Source organism: Alnus glutinosa, chromosome 1 (genome assembly GCF_958979055.1).
Source record: "Alnus glutinosa chromosome 1, dhAlnGlut1.1, whole genome shotgun sequence".
In the NCBI taxonomy this organism is placed as follows: Eukaryota; Viridiplantae; Streptophyta; class Magnoliopsida; order Fagales; family Betulaceae; genus Alnus; species Alnus glutinosa.
In genome coordinates this window covers 44004523-44031875 of record NC_084886.1, presented here as the reverse complement: position 1 = coordinate 44031875, position 27353 = coordinate 44004523, and the positions used below count along the sequence as shown (strand labels likewise).

Below are 27353 nucleotides of genomic sequence, written 5' to 3'. Positions count from 1 at the left end.
GTATAATTTTTCAGGTTTGGAGATATATTAAAATATTACTAGGGCATAAATGAGTTCTAGTGAGAGAGGGAGGAGAGTGAAAAAAAGAAAAAGATGCATGTGTGAATAGTGTAACTTCACACCTGCATTGATTTGCATGAGAGATGTTTTAGTAAAAAAAACTAAGCCATTAGGAAAGCCCTAAGGAGCCATTATAAATTTATAATGGTGTCATGCGAATGAGTTGAAGATGGAAGATATGTTGCACAAAGACACCATTTATAATTTTACAACGACCTCGTAAAAGGAAAAAATGGCAGAAATTTGTACAGAAGAAATTACTTGCCACAGGAAGTAATTAATCATTTTTTTAAAGCTCAAGAAACTAGTTATCAGGGTCAAACCCCATGAACTGACTTAACAATTTTCCCCACAAAGAACATACAAGAAGAAATAAAGGAAGAAACAAACAACATATACAATAGAACTGCCAATTTATTAAACTGAAAAATTGACAGCAGTCTGCCTTTTGATGGTGCAACGTACAAGGCTACAAGCATATCCCCTCGTTTTAACATTTCCATGAATCAATCGTGACAACTTCAGTGCATTGTTCACTTCCAGCTTAGGTTCATGGCAGAGGTTCTTGCGAATCCCCCAAACGAGACAGATGGAGATATGCATCAGTCCCTGCATGCACACACCGCAATTCTAGAGATATGTTAGAAAGTCTTCGGTCGATGAAGGAAAATATATACATATATATATATAGATGACGAATTATAAACTGTGAGAAACTCTCTATCGCCCACCCTGCTCTTCAATCTCCTCTGAAATAAAATACACTAATTGAGCATTATTGGAGACGATATAAATTACTACTTTAAAAGATGATGACAAAGTAGAAAATGTTTGATACAAAGTAGCCATGATTGTGTCTGGTAACGAGAATGAGCTCAAATTCTGCTAAATGATACTCGAATATGCCTTACTGAAACTTAGAAATTGTGAGACTTTGAATGTTTAGCCCCCCCAAGTGCTAATAATCCAATAGAGAACAATTAAGACATTTAAAGAGTATGAAATCATTCTGAATGCAACATATCTGGAGAACATCCAACTCACCATATCCTTCCATAGAGATAATTTGCAGATCTCCTCCAAAATACCGAGCGTACAAGCGGCTTATTGGAAGGCCATATCCATATCCAGCCATTGTGACTGCATCAGCAGTACCAAGATCTACATCCAGTGGGTTTCTTGCAGTGCTGTAAAGATATGTGAAAATTTTGGAGAGACCACTTCTTGGTATACCACCCCCCTCATCTGAGACCTATTGTGTCAGTCAGATTAACTTGTTAAGCATTGCTTCAGTCAAACAAATTAGTTCAATGCAGAATATTGAAAGTAGAATTTTAAAGCTAGCTATCAGGGAAAAAAAAATACAAACAAACAAACAAAGGTTTTCCTTTTTTTTCTTTTTCATTTTTGCTTTTCCCTGTAAGTGGGATGTAAAAAATGATACCTCATCATACTTATCAAAAAATAAAAAATGATACCTCATCATCACCCAAACAATTTTACAACCACTGAAGATTTCATGAATGTATGTAATACAACAACCAACCAATACCTTGATAGTAACATCTTCTATCCCATCAGCAACTATTATTCTAATAGGAGGTGCAACTTTATCGGAGTCAACGAAACGCTCTTGGACAGCACGCAAGGAGTTCTTAACCAACTCAAATACCATAAGATGCAAGTGTGTCGGAACATAACTGTTACAAAAGCAAACAGACAATTATAGAACAAATGAGTAAGCAAGTAGTCTAACCTCTATAATCTCAGGTCAATGGATGAATATAGGTCATATCAAGGGAAAGTTTCATGAGCCGAGTATCCCTACCACAAGGAATGGGGAGCTGAAAATTTTACTTCAAAAAAAATGGAAGAGAAAAAGATAGAGAATAGAAAAGGGAAGAAAAATGCAGAAACATAAAAAATTAAACAAAACCTGAAAGGAACAAATTGAAACAAGGCAGATCAAGATAACTTACGGAAATGTAAAACTGGGATCCCCGTAGATATTAACATCAGGTGCACAGCCATACTCACGCATGCAAATAGCACGGGCATCTTCACTGGCAGTTCGTGCTACCTCCAATGGAGACATTTTCGTATGTATATAACCCACACAGTGAGGAGGAGGATCAGGATTATGCAACTCCACATGTTGCCCTGAGTTTAATTCAAAATTGAAGCATATAGAACATATTTAGGACTAATCCCAATAGCAATAAATTTAATGCGGCGAAAAAAGATAAAGAACTAAGTCCAATTAAGAAAGCAGTCGAGCATAATAGCAAGGCAAGAGGAAATTAGAACTAACCAATAAGCATGCGAATTCCTATTCTTGACATGTAAAATCGATCCAGAAACTGATGAATCTCATCAAGATCCTCGTAGACTATCTTTGGATTCATGACTTTCTTCAACTGTTGAACCCCCAAAGCCATCATGGGGACCACATTGTTGTGTCTCACCTTAATTGCCTTAATCATTTGGGTAAATTCCTTCTCATCACTCGTATCCTTGATCTCAGAAAATGATCTAAGGTCACGGAAAGAATCCAAATACCAATCTCGAACCTAAGAGTTAAAAATTTACACAAAGTGAGTACCCCACTCAAAAATCTCAAAATAAACCCTGAGTTTACCATCCAACAAATCACCTATCAACAAAAACCAACTCCCTCTACCATACACAAAACGATAAATAACTGAGCTCATTCACCGAATCATTTCCATATTACTCACGATCTAAGTCTAACACATATAAAAAGAAACATCAGTATACTAATACTAGTATATCATGAAGCTGCTGACCCACAAACAATTGGCAAGAAGGAAACAGCGACCCTCAGACATCATTTGGTTAACAATTTCAAAGCACTGAAAGCAATTGATCTTAGCTTTTGAAAGCAAGAAAGGTACGTCCATAATGCTAATGATACAGATCCAATATGTCCTCCGGTAGAGTTAAACATTTCTATTTCAAATATGTCTACCAAATGTAATAGATCGTACACACCAAAAAAAAAAAAAAAAAAAAAAACCACAGCAAAGCAATTCCATGAAGGCCGTGCAGAAAAAAATTTAATAAAATCAACCCCCCCCCCCCCCCCCCCCCCCCCTTTTTATTTGGAGCAAGTATACAATCAAAACCCAAAAACAACAGGAGGAATCTCCCTTTCTATTACCATAATAAACAAATATCCAGAACCCAGCATGCAGAATCGGATTTCAAAAGGTCAAACAAACAGTACTCCAATAAATAAATGCTAGTAAACTTTTCCTAATCCTCTCTTGCTATAGTCACGCGCGCACACAATCATAATAATAAATAAAATAAAATAAAATAAAAAGTTTATCTTATCAAACTTAAATGTATCATTTCCGGTTCCGTACACAAAAATCACAATCACATATTTGAAGCGACAAAATAAAATATCATCACACACAAAAACCAAAAACCCAGAACTCAAATTCGGAAAGCAAAGAAGGCAAATGAAAAACCTTTAAAACGGCAGGTTTTTCGGAGAGGCCATAAGGAAGGGTCTCAAGCTCGAGGGCCCTCCTGGCAATCCTAATGGGGAGCTCCTTGTGAAGGAACTGAGCGGAGATTAGCAAATTCCTGTCGCCGGGTTCGGACCCAAACTCCATCATGTACCTCAAGCTCACCCCCGTCTGCTTCATACACCCCCATCGCTGCACGTCGTCGATCAAGCTCTTGGAGAAAGTCTCGCACAGTTTCTTAGCCGTCATGCCTCGCCAACACGACCCAGAAAGCGAGTACCGCCACTAGATTCCAATAACGCCACCCACATGCAAGCGAAGCACGCAATGCGAAGAAACCCGCATAGAGATTACAGAAAAGCTAGTCACACAAAATAATAAAGAAAAAAATAATAATAAAGAAAAAAGGCCTTTTTTTCTTTTGCTATTTTCTCAGATAGAGAAAGGCTAGAAAAAGCAAAAACAACAACAAATGCCAAGAGGGTTGGGTTGGGTTGGGTTGGGTCCGGTCCGGTCCGAGAATTTAACCAGGGTTGCATATTTAACCGCACCCCCCACGTATCATTTATAGCCGGTCCTCCCTCTCTGTAAAGGCGACACGTGGGGAGCCCATGGGTTCTCTTCTCAGCCGCCTGTTTCGGTAAATGGCGCCTATTGGCGGTTGCATCAAATTGAGAAAGTAAAATGCCTTTTTATGCCCCGTCTTGTTAACCATGGGTCATGCGCTCTTTACTCTTTTCAAAAGCTAAAACAAATCTTAATTTCTTATTATAATATTTATAATTAACATAAAATAATAATAATAATAATAAATAAAAATGCAGTTGCAATTGGTGTGTGATTTCAACCATATCCGGCTCATGCAAGGGGAGCTTTACGCCGGGGGGACCATGTCTCCACGGAATGTGTGACCGCCCTTGCCCACGCACAAGATTTCCGTTATTCATAGGATATCTCTAGGCGAAAAGTCAAATATCTCCTAATAGTTAAATTTAGAAAGAAAAAAAATATAATTTAACCTCTTAAATTATCATTATTTTTTTTTGATAGCCTCCAAGCTACTAAGGCTTGTACTCTGTCTCTCAAATTATCAAAACCTTTGAGAAATGTCCATTTTGGCAAAATATTCTCATAATACCTCTACCACGTGTCATTTTTCAATTAAAAAAAATTTCAAAAATCAAAAATTCAAAAAAATAAATAAACTAAAATTTTATTTCTTATTCTTATTTTTATTTTATTTTTTAAAAAATGGGTGTTTGGAGTGGCGTTATTTTCCAACCACAACCCGATCTTCCCAACACCCCTCCGGTCACCGTCCGTTTGCAACGCTGAAAAATATCCTCCACCTAAGATAAAAGCTTGTGATCCTTGAGCCCCAGGTAGCTATTGACCAATGTTTTGAATGCTAAAAAATCACAAAGAGGAAAATGGATATGAACATCAACGAACAAGCTCACGGTCGTTGATTTCTCCGTCAAAAAGCAATCGAGGTCTTCCAAAACGATGATAAACTTGCTCGTCATTTGCAACAAAACAAAATTCATATTATAATCATTCATAACCATCGAAAGACCTATATCATAGACATCGAACGATAGGAAATTAGCCATGTCCGCGTTCGACGAGGCGGGGACGAATTCGCTGAGCTGCAGGCGTGCATCGTGCCCAACGACGATGCTGGAAATAAGCAATACGTCATCTAGATGATCACAATATTTTTTTAAAAAATAATCAAAAATTAAAATTTTTGTTTTTGTTTTTGTTTTGAATTCTTTTTAATTGACAAATGACACGTGGCATGGGTATTATGAGGATATTTCACCAAAAGAGACATTTTTCAAAGGTTTTGGTAGTTTGGAGGCTAGAGTGCAAGCCTTAGTGGCTTGGGGTCCAACCGAAAAAATTGTGGTAGTTTAAGGGGTTAAATTGTATTTTTTTTCCTTAAATTTAACTATTATCAAGTTTTTTTTTTTTTCAATCCAGCATAAGGCAAAGTGACTATTTTTTTGCTGGAAATGCTCTAAAGAATAATGGGAATCTTCTACATGAGCAAGTGACGATCAATTTCAACAATAATTATTTTAATGAAGCGGACCCATTCTATAGATTTTGAAGTCTAAAATAACAAATTTAGGTGAGACCTTTTTTTTTTTTTTTATGTTTATACATTTAATTAAATAATTTTAATTCTAAATTATTCCTCTCACTTTTTGTCTTAATTTTTTCAAATGACATGCAAAATTCATCTATACTACAAGACATTTAATTTCACCAGATGACATATTTTGTGTTGAGCTACATACAATTTTTTTTATTGTATAATTTAATTTGAACAAAACAGAATTTACTTTATTCTAAAAATCATTTTAAAGAAAAACTTCACTTAACCCCTAAACCCTATGAACTTTCATCGATTTTGCAATCTCCCTCCAAAGTTAAAAAACTTTTAATTTAATGTATCAAACTTTTTTTTTAACAAAATCAATCTCACTATTTCCATTAGAGTTTGGGGTTAAATTAGATGGTCAAAGGGTAAATTAACCATTATAACTATAATTTATGAAATTACCAAATTACACTTAAATTACAATTAATTTTTCAAAAGAAAAAGTGAAACAACAACAACAACAACAAAAAAAAAAAAAAACAAAAAACAAAACAAAACAAAACAAAACAAAAAAGAAAAATATAGGGTATTTTCCAAATTTCTCACCCCTTCCATTAGGATCTAACAGAAAATCCTAATTGAGAAGTGAGATTGCAAACTTTGCAAAAAAGTTTAATAAACTAAATTGAGAGTTTTTTAACTTTGGGGAGAAGATTGCAAAAGCAGTGAAAGTTCAATGGGGTTAAGTAAAATTTTCCCTTATTGTAATGAAGGAACGTACACGACATGTTGGTTTTAAGTTCTAATGAAATTATGAGTTTAGTTACTGCTTTAACGATGTCATTAATGTGACTTTCAATTTTTCTTTTTCTTTTTTTCTTAAGGATAAGAAAAGGACCAATAATGATATATAGCACCTCTCTTATTTTTATCATAATGGGCCTTAATTAAAGGGCAGTGAATGACTATAATTTATTTATTTTTTTGTTATAATTGGGGCCTTGAATTTTTTTTTATAAAAATAAACTTAATTACACTATTATTATTTGGGATCTTATTTTATTGGAAGCCTTAAAAATTGCCTAATTCACCTAGGCATTCAGTCGGCCGCTCAAAGCTGACGAGGTATGATCTTCCATTCACACAAAAAAAAAAAAAAAAAAAAAAAAAAAAAAAAAAAAAAAAAAAAAAATCCTTTTTCCAAAGAAAATCAATCACATCAACTTTGAAGATAAAAAAAACAAAAACAAAAATGATATATATCATTAGCCATCGTCTACGGATGGATGGATGGATAGGCACGACATATTAAGATAGGAATTTATAAGTTTATTTTAAAATTATATAAATTTATCTTATAATAATGTCAAATTATATGGACTAATTTAACAATTTTTTCCTTAAAATTGATGTGTACGTTTGGATATGAACGAGGTTACGAGAAGGTCATGAATCATGATCGGATTCCGGAATCTCAAATATATATTATATTTATATACAGAAAGTTTGTCTCCTAATTAATATTGGTGGGCTGCGTTTAATTACTTTATAATACAACTTTGTCATCATCAATAATTAAGAAACACCCCCCCACCCCCCACTCCACTAGTCCAACCTAATAGTCTTTGAGCAAATGCAAGAAAAATACGAAATATGAAAATTCCCAAAGTGGACAGGCAAGTTTTTACTTTTTAGCCTTTTAGGTAGAGAGAGGGTTTCAATTGGAATCGAATTTTCAACTTGGCATGGAGGGGGCATCGACGGCTAAAGAATGGACTGTCTATTTATGCTTACAGCCTTACAGGAAGGGGAATAGGACCCTCATCATTTCAAATAAAATGGATACTATTCATTTTATAGTCATAATTTAAAGTTAATACATCTAATAGTGTACATAATTTCACATTATTTTAAATTTTTTAATGACATACCAACATTGACTTTATATATACCATTAGATACATCAATTTTAAATTATAACCTTTCATTTTAAATGAATAATATATATTTCATTAAATGAAATTGAGATGATCCTATTCCACGGAAAGGAAATTCTTCTTCGTTTGCCAAATGTGCGGAGGAATTTTGGCGGGAAAGATATATTTGAGCTGGTGCCGAGATCAGGCATTTGGAGCTTTGAAATATATATTTGACCGTTGATGGGTATCATTCAATGTGTATGCTATTTATGGTAAGGAGCTTATAATGTTTTTTTGGAAAGTTTGCTTCTAGTATTAGTGTCCCACAAGTATGCAGGCATTGGACAGGACAATGATGACAAAGGGTAGTGGGGCATGATAACATTACTCGAATGGGAAATATTGGGAGTACCGAATTTTTTATCGAGAGATTGGTACCAAAATGATGTGAAACTTATTTATTAGAGATGATCAGAACAATTAATAAAAAAAAAAATACTATTACTAAAAAATAAGCTCCACATTATTTTGATACCTAATTATTAGCAAAAGATTTTGATATTTCCCAGTGAAAAGATATAACTGGTTGGATTGCTAATAAACCAGTTGGAAGTGTGACATGTTTTTCATAAATGGACACAAGTGACCCAATTTCAACGGATTCAATTCTAATAGAAAGTAATTGACCCGAACCGAATCCATATCAACTTGGAATGATTGGAATTCAATCAATTGTTTATTGCCTGACTTTATATTAGACAAAAACGAGTGCACATATAGCTGATGATCACTTTTGTGCTCTCTTTAATTATTTCTGTATGCCTGTAAAACATATATATCATGCCATAATTTTTTTGCCACATTTAGAGACGATTGATGAGAAATGATAGATAGGGACGGTTGAACGGTCCCTGTCCATCACTTTTTTTTTTTTAAATGAAAGAATGATAAAATAGTGTATTTTTTTATTAAAACACTAAAATTATAAAACTTCATTAGTCATTAAGGTTCAGCCATCTTCAAGCGCCAAAACCCTCCTATAATTTTTTTTTATTCTATTTTTTCTCTAAAGTCCATAGGGGTGGCCTAACCACCCCAGGCCAACCAAACCACCTCAGGCCAACCAAGGGGGTGGTTGACCCTTCCTTCTTCTTCTTTTTTTAATTTTTTTTAAGTTTTAATATTTTTATTTTTTAAAGTTTTTTTATTTTTTTATTTTTTAATTTTTTAATTTTTTAATTTTTATATTGTGCCACATGCCAACCCTCAGTAGTTGACACGTGGCAGACCGTTAAATATTGGCCAGAAAAATAGACGGAGGTACCAAGTCCGTCTTTTCCCAAAACTTAGATACTATTAGTGATACGAATTGAAACTGATATACAAAAAAAAAAAAAAAAAAAGTTTTTAAACCACAAGTACCAAATATGTCTTTAACCCTAAATAAAAATTGGATCAAAGCCTATAAAAAAGAGTAGAAGACCATAATGACAAATGGAATTTCATAATTTTAGTGTTTTTGTCCATGGCATATTTTAAACCCTAGTGACATTCATAGTTTTTAATATATAGCATACAATAGGAATTAAAATCCTATGATTTTCATTCAACATAAATTTTGAATTAATGAGGTAATTTACATGCATCATCTATGGTTTTTAAATTAACCTTAACATGATTTTAAGTATAAGGTTTTAAGGCAAAACCTAATATTAACCACCTATAGTTGAGAAAAAAATAAACTTCACATTGTTTTAACCCTTAGTTTATGAAACTCTACATGCTATTGATGACCTAGATTTTGTAAGAATTAACTTTACACTATATTATCTCTTGGATTTCAAGACAAGCTTATACCAACCTTTAACCATTAGATTTCAAAGTATAGATCAACCCCATAATCCTTTGATTTGAAAGACAAATTTGTGGGTTGATGAAATAGCTACTTTTATTGGGTCTTGCACCCAATTTTCTTTTATTTGTCACCCCCTCCCCAATCACACAGCAGCCTCTTCTCCTCCGTCATTCTTCCATTTTTTCATCTCCTCTCAACTCCCCTCAAGTCCTCACTCAACTAATCCAAGTACCCATGTCTCCATGAACCCAAAACACTTATTACAACATACAATTTTATAATATAATACACTACTTGGCAGTAGGAGAGCTTCATCAAGTCATCTTCCGCAAAATCGAATTATTGTAAATAACCCATCCCTTTCTCTCTTTCAAAATCTGAATTATATGATATGCTTAAAATGTTTTATGGAAGTTTTATTTAAATGTTGTGAAACCCATTTGAACACATGAAATAATGATTTTGTTGTTATTACTAAATAGGAAAATAATTTTATGTAGCATTAAACATATGGATATTCATGAGATTAGGTACTAACCTATTCCATGGAAAACATGTAGGGAAATGGTACTTACACATCACACTTACACAAGATACATTGGGATGGGGCCACCCCAATGTGTCTTGTGTGAGTGTAGTTGCTGTGCACAACAAGTATAAATATCATTTCCCAAACATGTATATTATACTTCAACCCATATGTGATTTTTTAAAAGTATTGAAAGAAACCTATGTGAGCCATAGAAATATGACTATGATGCTTTTATTAAATGATCATATGTTTTGTTAGGTTGCCAAAAGAAAATGTTCATAAACCCCAATATGTTTTTTTAATAAGAATTTATGAAGCTATTTAGTAACCAAAACACATGATTTTGTAATATGAGAGTTTTCTAACTTAAAAAATTAATTAAGTTTATGTTTACAAAATATGTTTATCTTTTTATAGAAAATAATTATCCCAAAAAAGAAATGAAAGCTTCATAATGACCCTTTAATAATGTTCTTCATGGAAATGACTTAGGATCTCATACTAAAAGTCCATAGTTGTAAAATGATATGAAAAGTGATTTTAACAATGAGTAATGAGTATGGATTTTGGGTTAGGTAATAAACTTTTATATCCCCCCCCAGAAAAAAAAACTTATAATATTGTTATTTTGAGTGATAAAACATTTATAAACATTAACACTTAAAAGTGATGGTAAAACTATTTTAAGGAAATATGTTAATAGGGTTTATTCATTGCCTTACTTTTAGGAAGAAAACTTTTCTACTAATAAGGGGAAAGGTCAGAAATGTCAAGTAAATTAGAATCCACTTCTAATATGGATTTGTGTGCCTAGTATTGGGCTAACTCAGCTGAAACTTATTGTCCAGGTTTTAACAGTTACCACATACATTTTAGTGCAGTATCGAGGTAAGTGGTACTCCTTGCCCCTTTCAAGTGCTTTCAATTTTAATAATTAACACTTTTCATATTATGCACCTTATGGTAAAATTTCATTTAACGTTTTAATTATAATGAAAAGTATTGTTTTATACTAGAATAAGTATTTGTCTCTATCCTTTTTGAATTTATTTAATTCTCAATGATTATGATAACATGTTTTGCCTTAAAATGTTCGAATGTTACACATTTGTCATTTTGTTTGGAGATAATTGCACCGTTGGTCCCTGTGGTATACCATAATTATTTTTCACTCCCTATAGTTTAAAAAGTTCATGGGAGGTCCTCGTGATATGCAATAATTACAAATCGATTCCTGGCGTCAAATTCAGTTAAAATTTTTAATAGATTCCGCCAAATGCCACGTCAGCGACACGTGTCGCCAATAAGATGGCGACACGTGTCCACCGTAATAAAAAAATAAAAATTTATTAAAAAAAATAAAAATACTTATTTTAAAAAAATCAAAATCAAAATAAAAAAAAATAATAAAAAAAAAAAACTGAAGGGGCCAGCCACCCCGCGCGCCCCCCCAAGTGGCCTGGGGTGGCCATCAGGCCACCCCTGGATCTTCCAAGGGTGGCCCGAAGGCCACCCCCTGTGGCTTGGGGGTGGCCGCGCGCCACCCCTGCAGCCACTGGGGGTGGCCGGCTCCTTCAGCTTTTTTTTTTGAATTTTTTTTTGTTTTTTTGTTTTTTTTTTTAAAAGAATAAGTATTTTTATTTATTTTTTAATAAATTTATATATTTTTATTACGGTAGACACGTGTCGCCATCTTATTGGCGACACGTGTCGCTGACGTGGCATTTGACGGAATCTGTTAAAAATTTTAACAGAATTTGACGCCAGGGATCGATTTGTAATTATTGCATATCACGAGGACCTCCCATAAACTTTTTAAACCATAGGGAGTAAAAAATAATTATGGTATACCATAGGGACCAACGGTGCAATTATCCCTTTTGTTTATTACATGTTGTCAACGTACACTTCATGTTTTAAAATGTTACAACGTGATTTAAAAGCTCGAAGTACCAAAATGTTTTAGAACTAAGTTGTTAGTCAAACATTGGTACAAATGTTTATTTATGAAATAAGGTTACCAAAAATCATGAAAGTTTCTATTTTAGGAAATTTTCCAAATTGAGAGAAGGTTTTATTTAAGGAAAGTTTTATGTAAAGAAACGGTATCCCTCTATACATGCTAAGTTATGCGATTATTGAAAGTTTAAGAAAGTAAAAAATAATCATGTGTGAGGTGGAACCATATTATGTAAAGAAAAATTATAAGACATTTGGCATAAGGAAAAGTTAGTAGCATGGTATTGGGCTAGGATGGAGTGCACCACACTGAAGTTACGGTTACGTGATGGTGTGGTCATCACCGAATTGTAATGCTGAGTGTACCAAGAAGTTAATCAGTTGACTATAGCACATCCATGGCCACGGGTATTGCCAGATCCTCGAAAGCTGGATCACACAACCCCATGTATATGAGGCGTAAGGATAAAATGACAAAGAGATGATATGTAGTATAACTCAATGGTGATTTCAAGAGTCACATCAATTTTAGGAGGATAAAAGGAGGACAATGGGATGTTATGTAGCATTACTCGAAGCGTAATAGTATGCGATGCCAAAAATAATAAATGAAAAGTTCATTTTATTTTTTATTTTGAGGCTTCTATATATATAGCCTATAAGTTCATTCCCACGCACTTCATCATTCAGCAATCAGCTTCCACATTAATCACCATTTCTGCAGCCCACTACTATCCTCTCATTGTGATCATCTCAGCAAAGAGGGTTGGTAATCCACTGCATATTTCAACTTTTTTTTCTTAAGCATATATAGCTAGCTAGTTGATCAAGTTTTCATTTCCTTAGACATTTTCTAAGCTTCTCTAGTGATCGATCATAATTCATACATATGTTGTAAATGATATAAAAGTATTAATTAAATAATTGAGTTTACTATTTTTCTATCTACTTAACTTGACCCATTTTCCTCCATATAGATTTTCAATTAATTTTGTTAAGAGCCAACCACAAAGTCATCATGATATTAAGCTTTATTGCATTAATTAATTGCAGCACTTCAACCACAAAGTGATTAATTTTAGTTTTGTTTTAAACCTTCTTTTTTTTTTCCATTAGATATCATGGCTCAGAATGGTGATTCGCATCAAAATGAGAATCAGAATGGTGCTGCCCGCCCATGCAGCAACACGAGCTAGACTGATTAGAATGATGATTTACAACGATATCAGCGCACCTCAAATATACCTTTCATCATTTTCTTAAAAGACTTGAGATTCATATACTGATTTGTTAATGTATTACTTTTAACTTCTTTTTTTTATTTTTTTTACCTTTTTTCTTTTTGACTTTTAACTTAAAAAATTAGAAAAACAAAATTAGAAAAAGAGAAATGCTAAAAAACCTTACTTTCATTCTCCAAAGAAAGTCGAAAGACGTGACCTACACCGAGTTGGTGGATGATCGGGCTTTTTCTTGAATCAAAGCAAATCAGCTCGATCGTCCCATTTCACTGGGCTAATCTAGCCGTGCCTATCAATTTTTGAATTTTTTTTTTATAACAATGACTGATGGACACTGTCGCGTTGAAAATAGAATTAGAGTGGTTTTAAAGGGTTAGATCGAGAAACATTTATAACCTAAGAGATGACGTTCTTTTTTGTGAATGGAAATTGTAGACTTGTTTGCAAGCTGGATGCATGCATGCGCTTGGCCGGGAGATTTTAAGAATCGCAATTCATGCAGTCCTTACATTAGTAAACTGATCCTGTTGCTTCTCTCATCCACACAATGTTCACTGGTCGTCTAGGTCTGCTTCTCTATTCATCTACATTCATTTGTTTTAGCCACTTTGTGGCTTTGGCTATCCGAACGTTGTTTATTGATTGTCTGTTTGGTTTAGCGGTTTTAAAATGTGTAATTTTTTATTTAAAAAAAAGTAGTCATTTTAAAACGCAGTTAAAAAAAATATAACTTTTAAAAACGCAGTTAAATATTTAGTAAAATTCCAATTCAGGCTTCAAGAATTACCATGTACCCCATTATGAGCATTACCACTTCTTTTGTTGCCGAGGAAAGCATTATGGACAGATGGGGCATTGAAGCACAGAAGGTTGAGGGCAAGACGCTTGAGAACTTGGAAGAAGCTTCTCCAAAAAAATGTTGAAATGCAGGAGCCCTCCCCAAAAAGTGGTGCTCTCTCTCTCTCTCTCACACACACACACGTAGAAGACTTGGCAAAGACAATAACATGAGTATAAGTGAGACATATGATGTACAAACATATATAGTATAAATGAGTTTATATGTGTATACTTCCAAGTGGGAGACTGAAATATATTCATATATTCACAGTTAAGTAGTATGATTCACATATTTATAAAATGTCAGTGTTGAAGAAGAAGAAGAAGAAGAAAGAAAGAAAGAATCGGCTCTATGCAAACCCTAATGGTTTATATACTCACTAAGAGAGTGAACTCATTAATCCGCCTATGTTATTGTGTGGTACCACATTCACATAGATATTGTTTTTGTTGCAAGTATGTGCGTTGTGAGTCATAGATCGCGTGTGAGCTAGAAGTTGTTGAAGGGATTCTTTGAGTTGCTGTCTCGTGAGACATTAACTTAATCTAAGTCAATCTCTTATTATGTGGTAGTGACTTACTCATTGTTATAGTATATTGAGATGTATTGATGTTGAGTAGTGATAGAAAAGCTCTGGGTATTTTTTTGATATATTTATTAGGTTAATTCATAGGCTAAAATTATTGCAGGTATTTTCGCTACTATGTGTATCATCTGAGATGATGGGCTTGTTTGGCAAATAACATAACAGAACAGAGTAGTGGGTTGTTAGTTTTGAAATTAGTAAAAGGTGATGATGTGATATAAAATAAAAAGAATTTGTATAAAAAAGTGAAAAAAGTTTTGTATGTAGCGAATTTTTTTATTTGAATAGTAATAAAAAATTATTGATGTAATATAAAAAGTGAAAAAGTGGGAATGTTTTGATGTTGATTGTTATTGAAAAATGTAAAAAAAAAAAAAAAAAGAAAAAAGAAGTGAATAGTGACCAGCACTATTCTGTAATTTCCCGGAGCTTACCAAACAAACCCGATGTACTCATGTTATGAGATGTTTAGAGTTAATGTTTGGTTCATGGCTTATAGTCATGCCACTGCGATAATCTATTTTATTAAAAAAAAAAAAAACTTGGGTTGTCACATTAATTTCTTTGTTTTCAGTGTACCCATTCTGGATATATTGTACAAATAACCAAGTTTTAAATTTATTATTAAATTTACGAGGTCTAATGTAAATCTCATAAATTTAAAAATAGTTTTAAAAATAAAATGTTAAAAAGAATATATATAAAAATATAATTTCTGTATGGTTAATCATTATCCATCAACTTTTGGGTTTGTGCAACATATTCATGTGCAGGTTCTAAAGCAAAGCAGGGCACGCGCTGTCGAAAGCAACAGCCCCAATGCATCTGCTCTGATCCCCACGGCGTGATGAGCGGAAAATCGCTCCCCAAGACAAAGGGTGGATTCTTTGGGCATTCCCTGCGTGAATTTAGGGCATTGCCCGCTGTTGACCTGGTCGTTACGGTCCAAGCAATCATTAATTAGCGTCATTTACCATCATTTCAAACCTTAAAAACGCCTTTTTTTTCTTCAATTTTTTTAGACGAAGGGAATCGCTGTCTCTCTTCCATGAAGATTCGGATTGTCCGGAACAAAATAAATAAATAATTATCAATTTTATTTTTTTCTTAATTGATAAATTTAATAGCACATCTTTTATACTTTTCTTTTTTAATGGTCTAAAAGTAATTATACTTCGTGTATTTTTTTTTAAAAACAAAATTGAAATAAAATTTAGACCGTTGGATCTATATGATTAAAGGTGTGAGTCCTACAGATCCAATACTTCATTTTCAAAAAGAGATGATAGGAAAATACTAAGGTATTGTTTGGTTCGCAAAATAAACTCTTGGAATGGAAAAACTATTCCATAAGAATATTCATTACTTTGTTTGGTAGGAGTCTATATTTTTTGGAATAGTTATTCTCATTGAAATAATTATTCCCTTACGAAAAAGAATATATATTTATTTAAAACATGAGGAATAGCTATTCTTATTAGAATAGACTACATTTTTCAGGGAAAAAAAAAAAAAAAAAAAAAACTCACTATAAATAGCTATCCTGAGTTTTTGAGTTGATTTTTTTTTTTTTTCTTGTTCTTGTTCTTATTCTTTTTCTCTCATGTTCACCTTTCTTTTTTTCTTTTTAGTTGAAGGAAGTATTGACGGTTCATGCTTGAGTTGTTATATTTATTTTGTGAAAGTGGTTCATGGTAGATAAAGTTGTTACTCTCAAAATCAATAAAAAACAATATATGTTTAAATAGATAAATATTTAGAAAGTTTGATATAAAAGCTTTTTAAAAGTGATAGATAAAATAACAAAAGTAAATTGTTTAGCTAAAATTTGAAGAGCTCATTAAAAATGCTCTTATACGCGATCTTTGTAGGAACTGTAAGCCATAGAGCTGTGTGCTAAGAGATGAATCATTGACCTTAGAGAATGCATATCTTTCATCTCTTAGAGTTTTGTTGAAGCTAGACCACATTTCATACATAAAAATATTCAACCTATTGAAGTTTCGGCAAATAAGATCAAGTAGAAGAATTGTTCAGACATTCTATGAGAACTACTGCGATAGCGAGCAAGCGGGTCACTTGTCTAATACGTACAAGAGAATGTCAACTTCAAAGGTTTTGTAAGTGTGAACTTCTCGTAATTTCTCATTCTTCTATAGTGGATTGATTTTTTGGATTTGGCTGTTCCATAGTGATTTTACGTTTGAAGAGTTATTCAAAAGATTTTTACTTCGTCACCAAATTACTTGTGTTAATCGATCTACTGCTCTCATTACATTTGGTGAATGTTTTTGTAGTTGATAATTTTTAAATTCCGTATTATATTAACATACACTTATTCAACCCCCATTAGAAGTATTGTTTGAGTCTTGAGTTATATTTTTCATATTTGTTGGACAAAGATTTCCTTCAATTCAATCTATAAAAATGTCATGTGTCTCTTTGCATGTGAGAAGTATACGGGTTTTTTTTTTTTTTTTTTTTTTTTTAATTGCAATGACAAAGTTGGAAGAGCAAATGCATTTTTAATCAAATTTATTCAAACTCTGTCATTGCAATTAAAAAAAAAAACACGTGCTTCTTATATGCAAATGAACACATTACATTTTTATAGACTAAATTATAGAAAGTTCCTCCAATTTAATTTGGAGAACAACTTTGTCCATATTTATTTAACTGTGATGCATGAACTTGCAATATTAACTTGGTTCTTATCCTTTTCGAGCTCCATACAAATTCTAAAACAAATTTATATAACGTTTGTTGTTACAAGTAAGTTTATTATAGGTCCACTCAATATCAACTACTCGGAAAATAATCATAAAACTAACAACTTATCATGTGAAAAACATTCATGGATCATATTCAATGACTTCTCTTTAGTTAGAAGGACAAGTATACTCAAAGTTAGAAAAAACAATAAAATATGAATACATCTGTAAATAGTATCACACCACATTAAGCATGACACTGTTTACAAACGGAACTTCCATCTATTCTAGTGTTTTTGTGGTTTGGTAATCTATTGTAGATTTACAATGGGTTTTACATAATTTATTGTGAATGTTCTAACCCTAGATCTCTGTTAATTATTATTATCTTGTTTAGTTTTTTTTAAAAAAAAAAATTATTTCATATGACGTAAGCATCAAAAGGTCTCCCATCACTTATTGCGGCCAATTTTTTTTTTTTTTTTAATTTTTTAATTTTACACAAAAATTTGGTTCAACAATTTTGACAAAAGTCAACCTTAAAACAAAAGGAAAATTTGGTATGGCAATTGGCAAGTCCCATCTGCTGTCTCTAAATGAAAAAACACGAAATAATGTTATCCAGGGTGTCACATGGCTCCACCGTTAGGTTTATCCAGGTGAGGCTATCATTGCCCTTTTCCACGCGCGCAAAGGAGCGCGTTAGTTTCCAAGCTCCAGTTGTATTCAAGCCTTCAAGGAGACAGACAGCGCATTCCTCAACTTCTCTTTATTTTTTTAATTTATTTATTTACTCACTTAATTAGCTAACTTAAGCCCTAAATCTTAATTAATACATATCGCGATATTATCATTTTAACATCTCGCCTGTTTTCAAAACTATATATATATATATATATATATATATATATATATAATTTTAATATTATTGATCAAAAGATCAACATAGTAGAACATTTAACAAAAAAGCTGCTTTTGTAGTGTAGCCAAAAAAGAGAAAGAAAAAAAAGAAGCGAATATTGTAGGTAGAAAGAATTGCTTTCCTATGGTTCCATTACGAATATTGATGGCAAAAAGCTTTCAATAGTTAATAACAAAAATATACATCCACATTGCCAAATGCCAATAATGAGATTTTAGATTAAAAAAATAGATAAAGTTTTCATTTAAATTATTTTAGAGATCCACTTTTTTTCTTTTTTAAAAAAATTTAGTCTATTAAACTAATATGAATTCAAAATGGATGTAATTCTTCTAAGTATTTTTTAAAACGCATTTGAAAATCATATACTCTATTAAAAGTGTTTGTAAGAGTTACATATAATTTAGACACGTCAATTTAAGGTTCGTTTGGATTTACAATTTTAAAAAATACGATTTAAAAATAACGAATTTAAAATGTGCGATTTGAAAATATGATTTTTAATAACACAGTTAAGCGTTTGGCAAAATCGTTGTTTTGCCTAGGGGTGTGCACGAGATGGGGCGAGGCGAATTTTAGCCATTTTTGCCACCGCCCCACAACTCTGTGGTTTTGAAAAATTTCACTCATGAATCGCAAAAGATGAGCTACATCCATGCGGGGGGGGTATTGATGCGAGGCGGGTTTGGGTGAAGAATATGAAGAGACAAGAACAATAAACAAAATCATGAATTTATTCAACACAGAGAATCAAAGATCAAGAACGAGATAATAATATATTTGTTTACAACTTTACAGGAACCATGAATATTGCCAATAAAAGATTACATAGGTGTATCTCAAGAACTGGGCAGATGAAGTGGTTAGAATGTGAGGTTTGAAGTCTAGAAACTGAATATTGAGCCCTATCACCAACCTTTTTCAATCTCTCAAATACAGGAAGTATTAGAATAACCATGGTCGCCATTCCGTAAACTCTAGAAGAACCAGAAGAATAAGAAGAAGAAGAAGAAGAAGGAGAAGTGAAGGAGCAAGTGAGAATCACGGAGAGCTAATAGAGAGATGGGAAGAAGAAGAAGAATGAGGAAAAAGAAGAGGGGCTCTTCTAGTCTTCCTCAGAAATCAGAATTAGAATCAGAGGAAGGAAGAAGACAAAGGGCGGAAGGGGGTGAGGGGGTGAAGGAGAAAAGGAAGAAGACAAAGGGGTAGGCCTTAGGCAACGCAAGGTTTTTTTTTTTTAGGTTAAGAAAAGGTATGCGGCTAAGAAATGACGAAGGGGTAGGGTTTTTAGGTCTTTAGATAAGGGTCAGCGCGGCAGGTTGGGTCCTCGGGGTTTTTTTTAAACCCCAACTTGCAACCTGCCCCGCCCCGCACGATTATACCAAATTTGGACCTGAAAATTGCAAGAAAAAAAAAAAAAAAAAGAATTTGGTGTTCTACGGGGTTGCAGTTCAGGTTGGGTCTTTGCAGGTTTTGCACACTCCACTTTGGCTTTTAAAATCATAAGTTAACCTTTAAAATTATGTGTTTTAAAAAAAAATCCTATTGGCTGTGATTTAAAAAGTCAGTTTTTTATATTTTCAAATCACAATTTTTTAAAAACCTAATTACCAAACGATTCATTTGATACGATTTTGTTTAAAATTGCACTTGCTTTCTGTCTACGAAATCACAATTTTAAACGCACTCTTAATAGGCTTAATTGAAATTTCTGAAACCATTTTTTTTTAATTTTTTTTTTTATTTTAAGGAATCAGAGTAATGTTACACGGATGACTCGTTTGATTTGAATTATTTCACTCTTAAAAAATACCAAAAAAAAAAAGAGGATCTGAATAAATTAATTCATTATAATCTCATAATTTTTAATTTTCTCTTAACTTAATTAACATGGTTACTAAAGGTCTGAATAAGAGATTTTTTTTCTTTAATTTTTTTTTTGTTAATAAGTGTCTGAATAAGAGAATTATTAAGAAGTTTGAAATTTAAAAAATAGTAATCAGATGAAAACCAATTGCTCGCGAGATTGTATTTTCTCACGATCTGATGAAACTAATAACCTTATCGGGTCAAATTAGACAAAGCAAGCTACCCCAGAGGAAATCATAGTTTTAGATGCTTAATAAAAAAGGCATTGCAAACCAATAATAATAATAAAATAAATAAACCATTTCCAGACAGCGATTCTCTATCTGTCCTCTGCTGCTTTCTCTTCGTTCCACGCCTTCCGAAAATTCTCTTTGCATTTCTCTTTGCCCTCGATCATTTCAATTTCCTTTTCTATCTTTTTTTCAAATATTTTGAGAACCAGAACCTGAATTATCTACTATTAGGGTTTTTGTTGTTATTGTTCTTTTCTCCCAAAGCCTCCATCAACCTCTATTTGGCAGTGAAGCAAAAGGGTTATTGATTTCAAATCGGTAAAGTTGGGAGGGTTTGTCGGGGGATCGGCTCGCCGGAAATTTTTGTTAGTCTCCGGCGACAATGGCGAGCGACTTGCCGATGGGCCCTCAGTTGGAGCAGATCCACGGTGAAATCCGCGATAATTTCCGAGCCCTAGCGTATGTTCCCCATCTGTGTGTGTGTGTGTGTGGTTTGTATGGTTATTGTAATGTGATTGTGAATCTTGGGATCTAGCTTTAATTGAAAGCATGGGTTTGATTATTCTGTCGATTTAATGTACGAGAACTCAAAGCAGGGGAAAACGTGTAGCTGATTTTTGCTATGGAATTGGTTTATTCATTTCGCAGATTTCTTTTTTTTTATTAGACATTCAATTTAGGATTTGAATTTGGTGTTGTAGGGATAAATATAAGAGGCCATTTGGCTCTTTGAGTGACATATACTGGGGCCATTATGGAATGATTTTAGTGCTGAAAGATGGTGATCTCTTAGCTACTGGGTATTCTTATTCCCGAGAATGGTTACCTCATTGCAATGTCAAAATGATTTCCAGCTTGATGCTGAGTAATATTGTGCTCTCCTAGCTGCCAATATGTCCATTTTGGAATGTCGAAGATGTTAGTTTGGTGGGTTGTTAATAGAACGTGTATCGTGGATGTCTTTGGGTTATCAGTCATTGACAAAGGCAGCCAACTTTCCAGAAGGAGAGCCCATGCTTATGCCTGAGGCTCTCATATTTTTTACTGCTGCTACAATTATAAAAATGTGTAGGCTGGGCTTTTAAAAGTTGTAGAGGATTTTTTCTGGAACAGTTAGATGGGTTGAATTGGATCAGTAATAATCATATGACAGAGCCTAATGGACAAGGAAAATCTAGTACAAGGGCATATAAACTCCAGGGTGCAGTTTTCAATTGTTTGTACAGTGGTACATTAGTATTAAGGTTAATGTGCCTTGGATAGATCAAACTGAAGTGCATCTTTCAGTATTTAGGTCTTTTACGTTATCTTTGTTTTTGTTGGTTTCATACATCTAAGTTTTTGTACAGGTAAGTTTTTATAGTTCAATTAGAGCCCAAATTAGAAGAGTGCTATCTCAAACAAAAATAAAAGAACTGGGCCATGTTTATTCCAAAGGATCTTGCAACCTTCACTATTATTTATGAAGTAACCATCTACATTTAACATGTTAAATTTTTTGGTTGACCAATTCTTGAATTCTTTTTATATTTTCTTAAAAGGACAATGATGTTCCAGAGTATATAATTATTTCTATGCCCACTAGAAAGCTGTCAGTTTATTATCTCCATTTAGGACTGCAACACCTTGGTCCCATATTGAAAAAATGAGTAGCTCACATAAAGTGGGTTGTCTATAAAGACACTCATGATTGCTAAGACCCACATTGCTTACTATAGGTGAAACTGGGTTTTATAAGTGATTCTAAAGAAACTTCAAATGGACTAGTCTTTTGGGGTAATAGTGCAAATGTGGTTAATGTTTTCTCTGGGTCATTACAAATGGTATCGGAGCTATCTAGTAACACATGTGGTACAGGAACACCGCATAATGTGGCCCTGACAAGGACATCAGGGATTTAAGGAGGGGATATTGTAAGACTCCAGTACCATATTGGGAAGATCAGTAGCAAACATAGAGTGGGGTGTTTAGAAAGATACTCATGGGTGCTAAGTCTCACATTGCTTACTTATTAGGTGAAATTGGGTTTTATAAGTGATTCTAGGGATGCTCAAAATTGACTAGTTCTTTTGGGATGAAAGCACAAATGTGACTAACTCTTTTCTTGGGTCGTTACATGGACACCATGAAAGCATCGAATCAATATGTTCCTCTTGTAAATTGAAGTACTATGAAATATATGATTTAATTCAATTTTAATCCTCTGGAACTTGCTTTCTTAGTTTACTGTTCTATTTGGGTGAGTTTGGAGGTTAGGATCACTAGTTCTTTCCAGTTGCTAAGTGTTTGGGTTTATTTAAATGAGTAAATTGATATGTTATGATGGTTGAACTATTATATTCCGTGTTTCTGTAGATGTAGCCATTTTTTATTACTCTTGAATGCTGTTTACTCTGTCATACCTCTTGTTTACTTGCTTCCGATTGCACATATACATGATCACTGCAGACCATGTATCATTATTGGTTTTAAAAGATTTATTTATCCGATTCTTTACAGAGTAGTAGTTTAGTTGATTGTCAGTCGTCCCTGTTGTTTAGGAGCCACAAGATGGATACTTGGCGTCGTTTCAACGACCATCAGGGTACATTGCTTGTATGATTGTGTTATAATTTATGATGGTGTTTTACTCTTTGCATTCAGAAATGGATTCCAGAGGCTGGATAAGATCAAAGACTCCAATAGACAAAGTAAACAACTGGAAGAACTTACGGGAAGGATGAGAGAGTGTAAAAGGTATGCCATTCAGTTTCTCATCTCTGTTCATGTATTTTCAAGGAATGGAGGTTTTGAATATTTTATATGTATAGCATATTATTGTTTCCTTTTGCCTACAAAAAAGTTCAAAGAGAAGGTGAACTCTGGAACATAATGCAGCCCCCACCAAACACAGTTTTATCTCAAATTTTAAAATGAACTTTTCTTTGTAAAACAAAAATCTCAGAAGGTCACTTTGGCATTCTAAAAATAATTCTGTCAAGAAAGATGACTAAGACCTGGGTGGATGAGAGCTTCACTTGTTTTCATGTGATTAGAGTGTTGGCACCTTTCTGCCATGCCCTAAGCCTATGGTGTGGGGATAGAAAAGAGTCAATTCTTGACAATTCGCAACGTATGAAAAAAAAAATTAACAAAGAAAAGAATTAAGAATAATCGTTCAGAAATTCTATGTTTAGTGTATATTCAGGATATTACGAAGTCTTATTTTTTAATATATCGGTTCAGATTAGTCAAGGAGTTTGATCGTGAACTTAAAGATGAGGAGGGCAAAAATCCTCCCGAGGTTAACAAGCAACTCAATGATGAGAAGCAGTCTATGGTCAGTATTTGGAACCTTTTATTTTTGCATTCATGACATGAATATACACATGCAAAATGGAGACACATTCATTCAAGGTCTGTCATACATTTTATGAAATGATGGGCTGCTTATTTCTTTGCTATGGTCCTGCTTATTTCTTTTATACTTTCTGTGTTTTTGCTTATGAAACTCTGCCTCATTTCGCATTACTTTACATTTGCAGGTCAAAGAGCTGAATTCATATGTGGCATTGAGAAAAACGTAAGTTGACTTATCCATTTTCTTTTTAGAGGTTATGAGTTTGGATCAGAGTTGTCTTGTGTCAAATTTTTGTTTTACAATGATGCTACTTGAACCATGAATTTATAAGCATAGGTGAGTTTTTCAGTTGTGTAATTTGACAGCTGATTAATAATTTGAAAAAAAAAATAACAAATCAGTTGGTTGTAGAATTCAATCAGCAAATCAAACGAAATTTCTGTTCATTTTTCATCTGTTGGTTGGGTTTTCATGGCCTTCAAATATGTATATCATAGTCTTTTTGGCTGAACTGCAGGTATATGAATACCCTTGGTAATAAGAGAGTTGAACTCTTTGATGGGGGAGCAGGAGTTAGTGAACCTACGGCTGATGACAATGTCCAAGTAGCATCATGTGAGACCTCTCTCTCCGATTCACAGATTAGTCCCAACTTGTTTGATATTACTACTTGGGGCGAAAGACCTGCTAATGTGTTCCCTTGATGAATATGATTTCTGTTAGTACCTATGGAAATACATCCAATTTGATAGCAGTTTTGATCATAGAACTAGTGTGTAATAAAGTTTGGTTAGCTATTTGTTAGAATCATTATTTCCAATTGAGACCTATCAAATAGTTCAAATGTTCGATCTACTTGTTGACATTAGAGAACCTACCAAACTAAAGAAAAGAACTTTTCCAAGTCTCCCCTCATTGTTAAATGGCTTTCATGAGTTCCTTTCGCAGCACACACTAAACAACACACTATTACAATGATGATGTTTTATTTGACAGATTGTATTGAGTTGCTCAAACTTCATCTGACAACAAAATAAACATGAATTAAACATTTCAAAGATTATATAACCCTGGATTTATATCCGTGTATGCATGTATGGATTTGTTTCTTTCATGCTTTGCAGAGAAGAAGTCTATTTAACAACTTTTACATGTCTTGCCCTGTAGCTATGTCTAATCAAGAACTTATAAATGCTGGGACGAGGACAATGGATGAGACTGATCAGGCCATTGAACGAACTAAAAAGGTGAATAGCTTTTGAAACATGAATTAGCTCAAATGTTTCTGTTGCTTGTGTTTTGAACTCTTGAAATTCATCCTTAGGTTGTGGAACAAACAGTTGAAGTGGGAACTCAAACTGCTGTTACATTAAAGGGCCAAGTAAGTATAACAAATCGGTGATCTCAATGATTATTCTTCTTTTAGCCTTCTGTTCTCTGATCCGATATTTGGCAGACTGAACAAATGGGCCGTATTGTTAATGAGCTGGATACAATTAACTTCTCAATTAAGAAGGCCTCCCAGCTTGTGAAGGAGATTGGTAGGCAGGTTAGTTCTTTCTTCCCAACCCCATTTGAATGCAACTTGTTTTCCATTTATCTTTGTAAAAACTAAATCTCTTTATTTATCTATTTCAGGTGGCTACAGACAAATGCATCATGCTTTTTCTATTCCTTATTGTCTGTGGTGTAATAGCCATTATTATTGTCAAGGTAATCTCTTAAATTCACTTATAGTGCACTATTCTTCTTTGTCGTATGTAAACTTTCTATATTTTTGGAATTCATGGACCAACTTGTTATGGTCCCTACTAATGCACCTTTTAATGAATTTGAGTAATGGAGACATCAAAACAGTTTTCTTTTTTTCTATGGTTTGTTTTGGTAAAGCATCCTTAAAGGAAGAAGACAAAAAATAAAAATAAAGATGCAAGTGAAGTAAGCCTATATATGAATATAATATATTTTTTTTGATAAGTAATGATAGTTTTATTGAAAGCGTAAGGTGCCCTTACGTACATTAGAAGTATACAACAGGAAACACCTAACTAGAAAGCGAAAAAGAAGCAAGAAATTCAGCAAAGCTGATAGATAAAGGGTACAAATAAGCCATTGACCAGACATACAAGGTATGGAGAAACAACTCTAGCACCTCCTCTAGGTAGCTTTCTAGATTCTCAAAACACCCAAGGTTTCTTTCTCTCCAAATACACCAAAAAAGGCAAATAGGCACCATCTTCCAAGAAGTAGCGCTCCCAGATCTCCCAGACTTCCACCAACAAGCAACTAAGTCAAGCACGCTCCTAGGCATGACCCACAAAATACCAAAGCGGGAGAAAATGTTATTCCATAGAGCTGAAGCCAGATCGCAATGCAGAAGAATATGGTCCACTGATTCCCCATCCCGCTTGCAAAGACAGCATCTATCCACAATAATTAAGTTCCTCTTCCTAAGATTGTCCAAGGTCAAAATTCTGCCTAGTTATGAATATAATATTAACATGAATCTCAGGTTCAATAATCTGAAAGGAAAACAAAAAATTATATCCAACACTTGGAAATAATATTTTGAAGATTTTGGGTGGGGGGGGGGAAGAGTATCTAGAAATTTCAAATTCCATATTTTTTTTTTTGGATGAATAATTTCAAATTCCATATTGCTTTGATTTGAACACCTTCGCTGTTACTTGATGGTGGTGGTTCTTTTCTTTAAATTTCCTTTGTGGCATGGAATGTCATGAAAGCTAGCATAGTGTGGAAAATTAATAATACCTATCTTCAATATCATATTTCAGTCCTGTAAACCTAGGCTAGCATATTAATGCGCATGTTGATATGGACACCAATGCTGGCACTAACCCTGCATATTTCTCTGTTGTATAAATCTTCAGATTGTGAACCCCAGTAACAAAAATATCAGGGACATCCCGGGATTGGCACCTCCAGTTCCCTCAAGGAGGCTTTTGTGGGCTGCAGAACATTTTGATTAGATTCCTCATTTCATAGCAGTTTTCCCACCCAGTTATGATTCATGAAGGGAGGTCAGAGGGCCTGCGCGTCACTTGTTTTTAAATTTTCTTTAATTTTATCCATTCTTGCCTGATATGTGCATATCCTGTTTATGATTCTCTTTTATGTGTAAATCACATGCGAGCCCATTTTGCTTTGTTTTGAATGAATGGTTCTTTCTGTAAACCTTTCAAGACCACTGTAATCTAGAAAGATAACTCTGCTGTGAAATTCCACTCTTATGTTTCCCTTGAAAGGAGATGTATGGTCTTCTCATATGTATACACGCTATTTTATTTTCTGGTGGCTGGCCATGGGTATTGGCATGTGTTGTATAAAATTAGTCTGGACTCTTTACCTCCAGAAATCCATTATATGTTGTATGTTGTGAGTTGATCCTTTTCAATTTACTCCCCACATTCTAGGGTTGGTTGGAATTGCCTCTGTGTCGGTATTATGAAATAGCTTATTCTTTATTTCTTTTTCTTTTTTAATATTTTATAAGTAATAAGCCAATCTCATTAAAAGTGTGAGGGGCGACCCGGAGTACATTATTATAAAATAATTGTAAGATAAAAATGCGATTTCTAACATTATTCCATCAAGATACATTCAATTGAGCTTCCATTGTAGCTCGTGTACTCTCCTTGGCACTATAGCTACAATCTT

At 33.6% G+C, this 27353-nt stretch overlaps 2 protein-coding genes across 4 annotated transcripts; one reads left to right on the top strand and one right to left on the bottom strand.

The window, feature by feature from the left end:
* Positions 1-317: 317 nt before the first annotated feature.
* Positions 318-4058, bottom strand: LOC133851329 (pyruvate dehydrogenase (acetyl-transferring) kinase, mitochondrial). 3 transcript variants are annotated; one of them, XM_062287690.1, is made up of 6 exons: positions 3558-4058; positions 2372-2630; positions 2040-2220; positions 1613-1760; positions 1105-1312; positions 318-690 (listed from the first exon to the last, which is right to left on the bottom strand). In XM_062287690.1, the coding sequence occupies exons 1-6, from the start codon at positions 3804-3806 to the stop codon at positions 611-613; spliced, it is 1125 nt and encodes a 374-aa protein (XP_062143674.1). In that variant the 5' UTR covers positions 3807-4058; the 3' UTR covers positions 318-610. The 3 variants fall into 3 exon arrangements, with proteins under 3 accessions (XP_062143674.1, XP_062143683.1, XP_062143692.1); XM_062287699.1 differs by having other exon boundaries at positions 318-669; positions 3558-4055; XM_062287708.1 differs by having other exon boundaries at positions 670-809.
* A 16332-nt stretch (positions 4059-20390) lies between these two features.
* On the top strand, positions 20391-27067 carry LOC133851320 (novel plant SNARE 13). Its single transcript, XM_062287677.1, has 10 exons — positions 20391-20794; positions 22979-23071; positions 23561-23654; positions 23860-23897; positions 24193-24290; positions 24843-24922; positions 25000-25056; positions 25132-25224; positions 25314-25388; positions 26567-27067. Exons 1-10 carry the CDS (start codon positions 20718-20720, stop codon positions 26663-26665), a joined length of 804 nt encoding a protein of 267 aa, XP_062143661.1. The 5' UTR covers positions 20391-20717; the 3' UTR covers positions 26666-27067.
* The last annotated feature ends 286 nt before the right edge of the window (positions 27068-27353 follow it).

Excerpts from the sequence above, each read along its gene's own strand:
- LOC133851320 (XM_062287677.1), top strand. The coding sequence starts at position 20,718 with ATGGCGAGCGACTTGCCGATGGGCCCTCAGTTGGAGCAGATCCACGGT. Across the intron at positions 23,898-24,192 it reads TATGTGGCATTGAGAAAAAC|GTATATGAATACCCTTGGTA; the intron begins GTAAGTTGACTT and ends GCTGAACTGCAG. Across the intron at positions 25,225-25,313 it reads TGAAGGAGATTGGTAGGCAG|GTGGCTACAGACAAATGCAT; the intron begins GTTAGTTCTTTC and ends TATCTATTTCAG.
- LOC133851329 (XM_062287690.1), bottom strand. The coding sequence starts at position 3,806 with ATGACGGCTAAGAAACTGTGCGAGACTTTCTCCAAGAGCTTGATCGAC. Across the intron at positions 2,221-2,371 it reads AGGAATTCGCATGCTTATTG|GGCAACATGTGGAGTTGCAT; the intron begins GTTAGTTCTAAT and ends AATTAAACTCAG. Across the intron at positions 691-1,104 it reads TATCTCTATGGAAGGATATG|AATTGCGGTGTGTGCATGCA; the intron begins GTGAGTTGGATG and ends ACATATCTCTAG.